This window comes from Phascolarctos cinereus, unplaced genomic scaffold (assembly GCF_003287225.1).
Source record: "Phascolarctos cinereus isolate Bilbo 61053 unplaced genomic scaffold, phaCin_HiC Scaffold_7;HRSCAF=346, whole genome shotgun sequence".
Classification (NCBI taxonomy): Eukaryota; Metazoa; Chordata; class Mammalia; order Diprotodontia; family Phascolarctidae; genus Phascolarctos; species Phascolarctos cinereus.
In genome coordinates this window covers 66,799,248-66,811,329 of record NW_027556180.1, presented here as the reverse complement: position 1 = coordinate 66,811,329, position 12,082 = coordinate 66,799,248, and the positions used below count along the sequence as shown (strand labels likewise).

Sequence of the window (12,082 nt, the reverse complement as noted above, 5' to 3'; positions counted from 1 at the left end):
AAGTATTTGTTGATTAACTGATTTCTGCCCTCATGGAACTTACAGTGTAGATGGTAGAGGAAACACAAACAGATAACATGCACTGTTACATGAGAAATGCATTAGACATGCATTAGAAATGCCTAATGTGGTCTAAGAGAGGATCAGGCTCTATGGAGGAGGAAGCATTTGAATTAGGGTTTAAAGTGTAGGTAGGAACCCAGGTGAAGAAGGTGAAGGAGGAGATTCCAAGCACGAGAAACAGAATGAGCAAAAATATGTGGGGGCAGGCAGACAGGGAACCAAGAGAAGTACAGAATGTATCTGGAGGACAGAGAATAGACTGGTTTGTCAAGAACATAGCGTGCGTGGAGGGGAAGAGTATGAAATACGTCTAGAAAGGTAAGGTGGTAACATTGTGCACTTAATGTCAGACAAAGAAGTTTGGACTTTACTTCCTAGACAATAGGGAATCACTGAAGATTTTTTTTAGCAGAAGAATGAACTAATTATAACAAAAATTACTGTGGCAGCAGTATAAAGGGTGGATTGGCAGGGAGAGAAGTGAAGTAGAAAACACTTTTTAGAAAGCTAGTGCAATAGTCCTGGAAAGTGGTAATGTGGGTCTATATGAATGTGGTGGCAGTAGGAAAAGAGAGGCGAGATGGCTAAGAGATGTCCTGGAAAAAAAAGAAAAGATCGTTCATTTCTCTGAATGATACCTAAGAAACTGTCTGTTGTAGCATCCGTTTCTCTCCTGGGGAAGAGATTTAGAGACTATAGGCTTCCTAACACCCAAATTTTGTGATACCCCAGGCCAGAGTCGCATGACTACTGGCCCTTTTCCAAAGGCTTTTCATGCGACTGCCCAGACATGGCTGGACTCAGCTCTTGCTCCTGCCAGCCACTTGGGCCTCAGCCAAGTACTCAGAGCCAAGAAAAGAACTTTCTGGCCTAGCACCAAACTTCTAATTCCTACTCATCACCCAGTCCCCTTCACTTCCTATGGATGACCTGATGTGGTCAAGCTAGTGCTCCTTCTGAACTTCAAATGGTTCTTCCCCCTTCTTTACTGCAACCCTCACCCTTCTAAAACTACATGTCCACTCCAACTAGTCCCCTCTAACCTCGGCTCAGTACGGCTCCATTCTCTTGGTAGTCTTGGATTTCTGCATCCTTCAGCCGAAGCAAAGAAGTCAGCTCTCTCACCTGGCACTGCAGTACCAGACTCATGCCCATCAGAGGACGTATGAGATGCTGGGAAACCTTTGAAAAAGGAAATGTCTATCATTAAAAACTGTTTATGTAACCCCCTCATGTATTGTAATAAGAACATGAAGAATAGGCTAAAAGAGTAAAAATGTACTCCACTCACTCACTCACTTACTTATGAATTCATTCAGCATTTATTAAGTGCCTGCTCTGTGCCAGGTACCAGGCGAGGTTCCTGACATGTAGAAAGGAAAATGAAATAGTCCCTGCCTTCAAGGAGCTTACATTCCAGGAGAAAATTAAAAAAAAACAAAACAACATATATAAGGTATAGATTTCATTAGTACAGGAAATTCCCAGGAAATGAAATTCTCTCCATCCATGCAGCTTGGCACCACCTCTGCAATTTATAATCTTCAAGAGTTGCCTAGGGCTGAGGAAGTAAGTGACCTACTCAGGATCATGGCCAGTGTGTGTCTGAGGCCAGGAACATACAAGGACACATCTCTGTTAACACAATGCAAGGACAAAGTAATTTCACAGTATAGAATGCTAGCTACCGAGGGGATCATGAAGAGCTTCCAGTAGGAGGTGACACTTGAGCTAAGCTTTTAAGAAAGCAAGAGAGTAAGAGGCCAAAGTGGCCAGGTACATCCCAAGCCTGGGAACAAGTGGGGCAATGATGGAGAGGAGATGAAACACTAGACAAGCAACAGAGATGAGGTCACTGAGAAAGGAACCTAGAGTGCATGAAGGGCAGTACAATGGAATATGCCTAGAAAAGAAGTGTGGAGCTGGACTGTAAAGGATTTTAAATGCTCAAGAGAGAAGTTCGTATTTTATGCTAGAAGTAATAGGAAGCCACAGGGACTTTTTGAGATAGGCAGTGCCATGTTCAGACTCAGATGGTTTAGGAATATACACAGAAGTTTACCATCTCATAGGAGGGACAAAATAGGTAAACATGAAATCAACATAAATAGAATTACAATTATAATTATAAAAGTTATTGGAGTAACCATTGGAATTTTTCTGTTTTGTTAAAGAAGGGGTAGAAACACTAAGGAAAAGTTTTCTAGAACTGATGGCCATAAGTTGTGATTTAAAGAGAAGGATTTTGTATGGTAAAGAGGAGTGGAGAGATTGAATCAAGAATTTGCAACAGCTTAAACAAAGGCTCAGAGGCCAAGAGTGAAAGAACAGGAGTGAGAGGAAGCATGAGAAAGTCACTCAGGCTAAAATGGACAGTGCTAGCTAGGACACAGTATGAAACAAGAAACATAAGAGGAAAATAGGTTGAGAACTTTGAAGGATATATTATATCTAGATACTTATTAGGAACCATTTTAGCTTTGGTAGCAGCTCCAAGGTCCTTTGAGATCAAGGTCAATATCCTAATTTTTTCAATCTGTTCCCATAAAGGCTGCAAAGCCTAAAGGTTGGTGGTCAATAGTTAAATCCAATGCTAAAACCAGCTTGCCATCAAGAGATCAGCAGCCCTTCATAAGGGGGGAAGGAAGATCTCTTAGGCCTAGAAATGTCAAGATATTGCTAGAGTATTTCTCTGATCTTTCGACTTTAACATGAAAATGTCCTACTAGCAAAGTATAATGGTTTCTTTCTCCAGTAGGAATTTCCCATTAGTCAATCAATAGTCTATTATCTTGCTTGGCTCTTCTCCCAGCTACTCCCCTAGAGCGGAGATGGAGAAAATCCAACATGAGAAAAAGAGGGTTTTAGGGGAAAGTTAAGATGAAAGAAGGGAATCTGAGACTGGGATGTCTAAACTGCACTACCCATTCTGTTCGATGGATAAATTTAAATTAGGGTCAAAAACCCACACTCTACAAACCTCAACTATTTCTATCCTTTTTTTGTATCTCTGACAAATTTTCTTTATTTTACTATTAGAAGTTTCTTCTAAAAAACATCAGCCTTATGAGGAATTCATTAAAATTTATAAGAGACAGCTTCTGAGTCACATGAGCAACAAGATAGAAGACTAGCCATTTTCTCTGATCCCCAAGACCTCTTCAACCATTTCAAAACAGAAATTATGCATAAAAGATAAAACAACTTCAGCTGTCTTCATGATCTAGGAAGTTCAGAATCCAAAAGAGGGTTAAAAAAAATTTTAAAAACTTGAACTGACACTCACTGACCCTGAGCTCACTCAGTACCCTTCCCCCATACTACTGGTGGTGAAGCTGCACTAGTAGACCCAAGGACTGGCTTACAACACAAGACAATTCCACACCTCAGCTCCTCTCATTCCCTCATTCCAGTGCCAGGGAACCCCCAGCACCAGGCTGCAGAAGTTTGCTTAGGCCTCTGACAGACAGTCCTGTAACCCTTCAGAGAAAACGCTTGCCTGGGGAGATGGGGATGGGGGCGGTGGGCAAGATGCCAACCCTATAGCACTAGTGACGCAAAGCTCTAAATTGCTAGTAGTGGGCCAGACAACTGAAGAATACAGGGAGAGGGACAAGACACCAGGACAGGACACTGGGAGGGTGTATGTAGGGGGTGGGGGAATGCAGCACTCCATTAAGCCTTAGGCAAAGAGCTCAGCATCCAGTTGGGGCCAGTTCTGTCCCCCAGAAGTCATTTCGGGTAGAGATTTAAGCTAGTGAAGCATGAACTGCCTACTCTGGGAGAATGATGACATGCTTTGAGATCTAGCGCCCAAGGAAACTACCATTAGAGAGAAGAGTTAGAAAGTGAACAATAGGGGAAAATCAAAGGGGGAAAAAAGCCCTGAAATTACCAAAGATCTCAGGAAAAAGAAAACTCAAAGACTTTGAATATAAGCAGATAAATCAACAGGGAAAATACTAACAACAGAATGAAATGTGGCCTCCAGATCTAGCAAACAAGTTTAGCCATCTATGAATAAATACTGTTAAAAAAAAAAAAAGGAAAATGATCCAACATCTGATGATACAAAGGACCTTGTGGTCTATGCAAAGAACATGGAACCACAAAATATTGTTCCTGAGTGGTTCAAAAGAGAAATTAGAATTATGAGAGCAGAATTTATGACCTATACAGCAAAAATAATGTGCAGAATACAAAACTTGGAAATTGTGATGGCAAGTCTCATCAAAGAAACAAAAGAACTATAGATTGGGAATGCAAATACAGAGAAGTAAAGGACAAGTTTAAGGAAGAGAAGCAAAAAACAATAATGTTAAAAGAAAATATGTTCACTATCTAAGCAAAGCATACGATCTCAGAGATAGGATGTGTAGAAACAATATAAGGATTTTGGGTCTCCCAGAACAACATGACAGACAAAAAACCCTTAACATCATAATACAGGAAATAATACAGAACTTCTGAACGTAGAAAATGAAAGAATTCATAGATCACCTCCTACAGGGAAAAAAAAAAACCAAGGCTGCAAACTCCAAGACACATAATGGTTAAATTTAACAATCTGACCGAGAATCAACAACAAGTTCTACAAGCCATCAGGAGGAAGACCTTCGAATACAAAGAAAAGGAAATCTGAAGAAGTCACGACTATGCTGTGCCCACCAAAAATGTACGAGGGAATGGAATAATGTGTTCAGAAAAGCAACGGAGCTAAGGATGCAGCACAGGGTGATTTCCACCTCAAATCTGAATTTAACCATAAATGAAAAAAAAGATAGATGTTCAATAAGACAGGCTTTTGAAACATTTTTAGAAAGAAAACCAGAACTGAAGAGATAATCTGCTTCTCAAATACCCTCAAACAAGAGAAATGCAGGTGGAATGAATAAATACAGCAATAGCAATGGAGTGACAGAAGAGAGAAGAAAAGACTTCTTTCTAAATGTACACAAGGAGACAGGTGTGAAGGCAGAAGACTGCTGGAAGTAACAGGGAAGAGGTGGGACAGGACAGGAGCATTATGGATAGAACCTGGTACCTTGCCTACAATGAATGTTTGGGGGTTTTTTGGTTTTTTTATGGGACTACATTACAACATGAGAGAGTACATGAAAGGGAATACCTCAGGAGAGGAGGAGTAGAACTCCTAGGGGAAACTGGTACCTAGTGGAGTAGGAGAGCGTGATTTCGAGGTAAATGGGGGAAACGGTAACCATGGAGGGCATAGATCAGTTATGGTCTGCATAAACAGGGATGTGGTGAAGGAGGGGCCTTACCATGGGCCAGGGTCCTTTCTAACCCCAGCAATAATTTGCACTGTTTGGGAGTGAGGCACAATGGGAAAGAAGAGGCCATTGTACAAGCTCTACAAGGCACTGGCAGAAAGCACACTGAAGACAGAACCTAAAATGGATACCTTGAAAGTTCCGATTTCATGAGGAATACAGAGAAAAGAAAGAGACCAGATAAATACAGTTGTCATTAGAGAAGAAACTTCACAGAACAAATCCCCTTAATAAAAGAATTTGCTCTGTAAAATCTTGCACTCAGTCAAAAGGCCACACTTGGGGGCTTAGAAGGCCACAGGTTCCCCACCCCTGGTCTAGAGTAAACAGAAAAAGAGGATCAATAATGAAGAGAGGGAAAGAAATCTTTTCTGGAAAGGAGTACAAAAATTTAAAGTTAAAAAACTAATGAACAGGACTAGCTGAAAGGAAGGAGAGGAAGAGGGCATCTACTTGACTGAGAAGAACAAACGGGGAAGGGGGAGAATTATATAACAGGTGAGAAAAAAGAAATAAGCAAAACCCCAAGGTGAAAGGACAGCAAAGGGAAGGAAGGGATCGGGGTGAGGGAAAGAGAGCCAGTGGGAACGTAACTTTTAAAAAGATTAAGGTAAAGTAACTGGGAACTCTGTTTACAGCAGGAGTACTATGTTTGTAACAGAAAAGGGGAGGAAATACTAATTTAGAAAAAAAACCACAATATTAGAGACAAATGGAGGAAAATATAAAACTAACTCATAACTTTAAATGTGAATGAATTAAACAATCTGATAAAAGAACTATGTGACAAATTGGATAAGAAAACAAAATCTTATGATCTGTTGCTTATAAGAAACACATTTAAAAAACAAAGACACATACAAAATAAAACTGAAGGGATAGAAAAATATTTACTTTGCACTGAATGAGTCCAAAAAAGCAGGAATTGCAATCATGCTATCTGACAAAGCAAAAACAAACATTCAAAAAATAAAAAGGGATAAACAAAAAAACTATGTCATGCTGAAAGGAACCATAGACAACCAACCAATATAAGTAATAAACTTATATGATCCAAATGCCTTAGCATCCAAATTCATAGAGGAAACATTATCTGAGCTACCAGAAGAGATAGGCATTAACACCATAGTGACAGGAAACTTCAACATCCCTCTCTAACAGGAAGATAAACAAAAGGGAAATATGGCAAACAACAAATTGGGGGAGAAGCTAGGGTTAAAAGACATATAGTGTCTAAAAGAGACAACAACAACAAAAAAAAGAGACAACAAAAAAATGTACATATTTTCAGCTCTACGTGGAAAAAAATGACCACTTAACTAGGACTCAGAAACATGGTAAACAAATGTAAAAAGGCAGAACTTGTTAAAATATGATTTACTAACCGTAACACAATAAAAATAGTTATTGGTTCAGGGACCACAAACAAAAGACACAGATCCAAATGAAGACTTAACATGAAATCCTAAATAATAAATGGGTTAAATAACAAACCACAGGAAAAATTAATAACTATTTAAAAGAAAATAATAAAAATAATAATGAATAAAACATTAAAATTTCTGGGATACAGTTAAAGTAGTTGTCAGGGGAAAAATCATATCCTAACAAAAATACATTAACAAAACAGAAAAAGAGAGGACTAATGAACTGAATATGCATTACAAAATTAGAATGCCAATAAATAAACAAACCTAAGATAAGGACAAAAGAGGAAAGGTTAAAAATTAGAGGGTAAATAAATTGGAAATAAAAAAATCCATAGAAATTATTAATAAAACTAATGGTTCTTTGAAAAGACTAATAAAATTTATAAACCCTTAGCTAATCTGATTAAAGAACACAGCAGAAAATCAAATCAATAAAACAGCAAATGAACAAGGTGAAATCATAGCAAAACCAGAAGAAAAAGAAAGATAATCAGAACATATTATACACAATTATATATTCACAAAACTCAGAACACAAAAGAAATAAAGGAATACCTTCAAAAATACTCAAACTATCAGGAGATCAGAGAAAAATCTTAAATAACCCAATCTCACAAAAGGAAATAGATCTAGCTGTAAAAGAACTACCAAAGGAAAAAACTCCTGTTAACTGACAGATTCACAGGAACATTCTTTTAAACTTTTAAAGGACAGTTTGTATCCATACTTTGCAAATTATTCTCAAAAACTGTCACAGAAAGAACTCTACCAGAATCCTTTATGAGACAAATAGAGTACTAATACCTAAACCAGGGAAAGATAAAACACAGAAAGAAAACCATAGGCCAACCTCATTAATGAACACTGACTCAGAAATTTTAAACAAAATCCTGTCAAGCAGATTACAGTGATTTATCTAAAAAATCATTCATTATGACCAAGTGGGATTTATACCAGGGATGTATGTGGATGGTTCAACATTAGGAAAACAAAATCAACACAATTAATCACATTAAAAAACCAAAACATTCAAAACCACGTAATCATCTCAATAGATGCAGAAAAAGCCTTTGACCAAGTACAACATTCTGTTATGCTTAAAAACTCTCCAAAGTATAGGCACAAAATGACCTTTTTCAATATCATAAAAAGCATCTAACTAAAATCAAAATCTAGCATCATATGCAATAGGGATACACTAGAAACTTTTCCAATAAATATGAGAGTGAAGCAAAGATGCTCACTCTCTCTTCTATTGCTCGATATAGTTCTAGAAATGCTAGCAATAGCAAAAAGACAAGAGAAAGAAATTAAAGGCATAAACATAAAGAGAGGATACACTGTCCTTATTTGCTGATGATATGATGATTTCTTTAGAAAATCCTGGAGAATCAGCAAAGATACCGAGACAATCGATGCCTTTAACAAAGTTGCAGGCTACAAGATAAATCCTCAAAAATCCATAGCATCTCTATATAATATTAACCAAACACAAGAAGCAACAACAGAAAAGGAACTTGCATTCTAAATAACTACAAAATGCATAAAATAACTACAGCTAGACTGCCCAAAGCACACAAAAGACTTGCACAGATTTAGTTATAAAGTGCTTCCTAAAGAAAAAAAAGAACAACTCAAATAGCCAGAGGAATATTCAGTGCTCATGGTTAGGCGTGTCAATATAAAAATGACAATAGTATCAAAATTAATTTACATTATTAACTGTATACCAATCAAATTACTAAGGGGATACTTTCTAGAATTAGATAAAATAATAAAATTCTTTTGGAAAAGCAAAAGCTCCAGAATATCAAAGGAAATGATGAAAAAAGAAGTAGGGACAAAGGGAGAATAGCATTTCTAGACCTCTAACTATATTATACAGCAGCAGTAATCAAAATCATCTGGTACTGGCAAAAGAGAGCTAGATCAATGGAATGGACTAGACAAGGGAGAATCTGAAACAATAGAACTTAATGACCTAGTGTTTGATAAAGTGGAAACCAAAATTACCTAAGAAAAAAATCCTTTATTTGGCAAAAACCACTGGGAAAACTGGAAGGAAGTCTACCAGAAATTAGGCTTATATCAACAGATCTTACATCATATTCCAAGTCTAAATGGATAAACAATCTTAATATGAAAGATCATATTATTTTTAAAAATTAGAAGAGAAACAGATTATATACCTCTCATAGCTACAGGTAGGAAATGTATTCTTAACCAAACAAGAGACAGAGGCAATTACAAAAGATAAAATAGATAACTTTAATAACCTGAAACTGAAAAGCTTCTGCACAGACAAAAGTAACTCACCTTGGATAAGACAGGAAGTGGTCAAATGGAAAAAATTCTTTGTATCAAATATCTCTGATAAGGGTTTGGTATCCATTATACATAAGCAATAAATATACATAAGACTAACTGCCATTCCCCATTAGATACGTGGTCAAAGGATAGGAAACAAAATTTTCGAAAGAAGAATAAAATACTAGCTAAATGATTACAACAATATATTACAAAGATTATACAATATGACCAAATGGGATTTATACCAGGAATGCAGGGATGGTTTAATATAAGGAAAACTATTAACATAATTGATTATATCAATAACAAAAGTTTAAAAAATGATTATATCAATAGATGCAGAAAATGCTTTTGATAAAGAACACCACCCATTTCTATTAAAAACACTAGAAAGTACTGGTATAAATGGATTTTTCCTTAATTTGATAAAAAGCATTTATCTAAAACCATCAGCAAGTGTTATTTGTAATGAAGATAAGCTAGAAGCCTTCCCAGTAAGATATGGTATGAAAGGATGTCTACTGTCCCAATATTATTTAATATTGTATTGGAAATCCTAGCAATAAGAGAAGAAAAAGAAATCGAAGAAATCAGAATATGGAATGAGGTAACAAAATTATCTCTTTTTGTAGATGACATACTTGGAAAATCCCAAAGACTCAACTAAAAATTTTGTTGAAACAATAATTTTAGCAAAGTAGCAGGATAGAAAATAAATCCACATACATCATCAGTATTCCTATATATCACAAACAAAATCCTACAAGAAGAGATAGCAAGAGATATCCCATTTAAAATAACTCTGGACAACATAAAATACCTGGGAGTACACCTGCCAAAACAATCCCAAGAACTATATAAACAAAACTATTTTTAAAAACTTTTTGTACAAATAAAGTCAGATTTAAATAATTGAAGAAATATTAATTGTTCATAGGTAGACAGGGCCAATATAATAAAAATGATAATTTTACCTAAACCAATTTATATATTCAATGCCATCCCAATTACCAAAAATTATTTTACTGAATTAGAACAAATAATAACAAAATTCATTTGGAAGAACAAAACATCATGCGTATCAGATGAACTAATGAAAAAATGTAAAGGAAGGAGGTTTAGCAGTACCAGATCTTAAACTATCTTATAAGGTAGTAATTATCCAAACTATCTGGTACTGGCTAAGAAACAGAAATGTAGATAAATGGAACAGAGTAGACATATAATTTACAACAGCAAATAAATATAGTAACTTTGAATTTGACAAGTGTAAAGACTTAAGATTTTGGGATAAGAATTCATTATTTGGTAAAAAATTGTTGGGAAAACAGGAAAGCAATATGGCAGAAACTGGGCATAGAACATCTTACACCATTTACTAAGATAAGATCAAAGTGGATATATAGCCTAAATATAAAGAGAGATACTATGGAATATATTACTTATCAGACTTATGGACCAGCCAACAGTTTATGAAAAAACAAAAGATAGCAGCGTGAGATGTAAAATGGATAATTTCAATTACATTAAATTAAAAAGGTTTTGTACAAATAAAACAAATGTAGCCAAGATCAGAAGGAAAGCAGAAAATTAGAAAAAAAAATTTATAGACAAGGTCTCATATCTCAAATACATAAAGAACTTTGTAAAATCTGTAAGAATATAAGTCATTCCCCAGTTGATAAATGGTCAAAAGATATGAACAGGCAGTTTTCCAATGAAGAAATCAAAACCATTTATAGTCATATGAAAAAATAGTCTAAATTATTATTGATTAGAGAAACACATATTAAAACAGCCTTGAGATATCACTTTTGTCTCCTATCAGATTGGCTAAAATGACTGAAGGCGAAAGCAACAAATGTTGGAGAGAGTGTGGAAAAATTGGGACACTAATTCATTACTGGTGGAACTGATCCAGTCATTTTGGAGTGCAATCTGGAATTAGCCCAAAGAGTTATTAAAGTGACCTTTTGACCCTTTGACCCAGCAATACCTCTACTAGGTCTATTTCCAAAGATGATTAGAGAAAAAGGAAAAGAATTTATATGTGCTAAAATATTTATAGCAGCTCTCTCTGTGGTGGCAAAGAACTGGGATGCCCAACCACTGGGGAATGGCTGAACAAGTTGTGGTATCTGATTATCATGGTATATACTACTATGCTACAAAAAATGATGAGTTCGATGATCTTAGGAAAACATAGATAGATCTGGACAAACAAAATAATGAAGAGCAAAATGAGCAGAACCAAGAGAACACTGCATAAGTAACAGCAGTATTGTTTTAAGAACAACTTTGAGGGGCAGCTAGGTGGTGCAATGGATAGAGCACCGACCCTGGAGTCAGGAGGACCTGAGTTCAAATCCGTCCTCAGACACTTGACACTAGCTGTGTGACCATGGGCAAGTCACTTAACCCCACTGCCCAACCAAAAAAACAAGCAAAACAAAAAAAAAACCCAACAACTCTGAGCATATAAGTCATTTTGACTACTATAAATAACCAAATTAACTACAAAGGACATATGAAGGAATACACTATCTGCATCCACAGAAAGAAATGATAAACAGAAGTATGTAGAATGATTTTATATACATACATATTTGTGTCTAACAGTAGCCATCTCAGGGGGGAGGGGGAAGGAAAGAAAAAAAATTGCAAAGCATTCACAACCACATGAAAGAATGGTCCAAATCACTAATAATAAGAGAAATGAAAATCAAAACAACCCTGAGGTTTCACATCATAACACAACAAAATGGCAAAAATGACCCAAAAAAGCCCATAATCAATGCTGAGGGGTTACAGAATGATAGGCATGCTAATACATCATTGGTAGCGCTTTGTAATGGTACAATCATTTTGGAAAGCAATTTGGAATTATGCCAATAAAGTGACTACAATGCCCAAAACCTTTGAACCAGAGGCTCTATTATTAGGCTTATATCCCAAGGAAGTAATCAGTAAAAACAAAGTCCCCATATA

At 36.1% G+C, this 12,082-nt stretch overlaps 1 protein-coding gene across 6 annotated transcripts in view; it reads right to left on the bottom strand.

Annotated features, from left to right (window-relative positions):
- NHEJ1 (non-homologous end joining factor 1) overlaps positions 1–12,082 on the bottom strand; it is a 114,296-nt gene that overhangs the window by 74,112 nt on the left and 28,102 nt on the right. For all 6 annotated transcript variants that reach the window (XM_078147310.1, XM_021002848.2, XM_021002853.2 and 3 more), the window contains one exon: positions 1,107–1,245. In XM_078147310.1, coding sequence (XP_078003436.1) covers positions 1,107–1,245 — 139 coding nt within the window. The remainder of the gene's footprint in view (positions 1–1,106; positions 1,246–12,082) is intronic.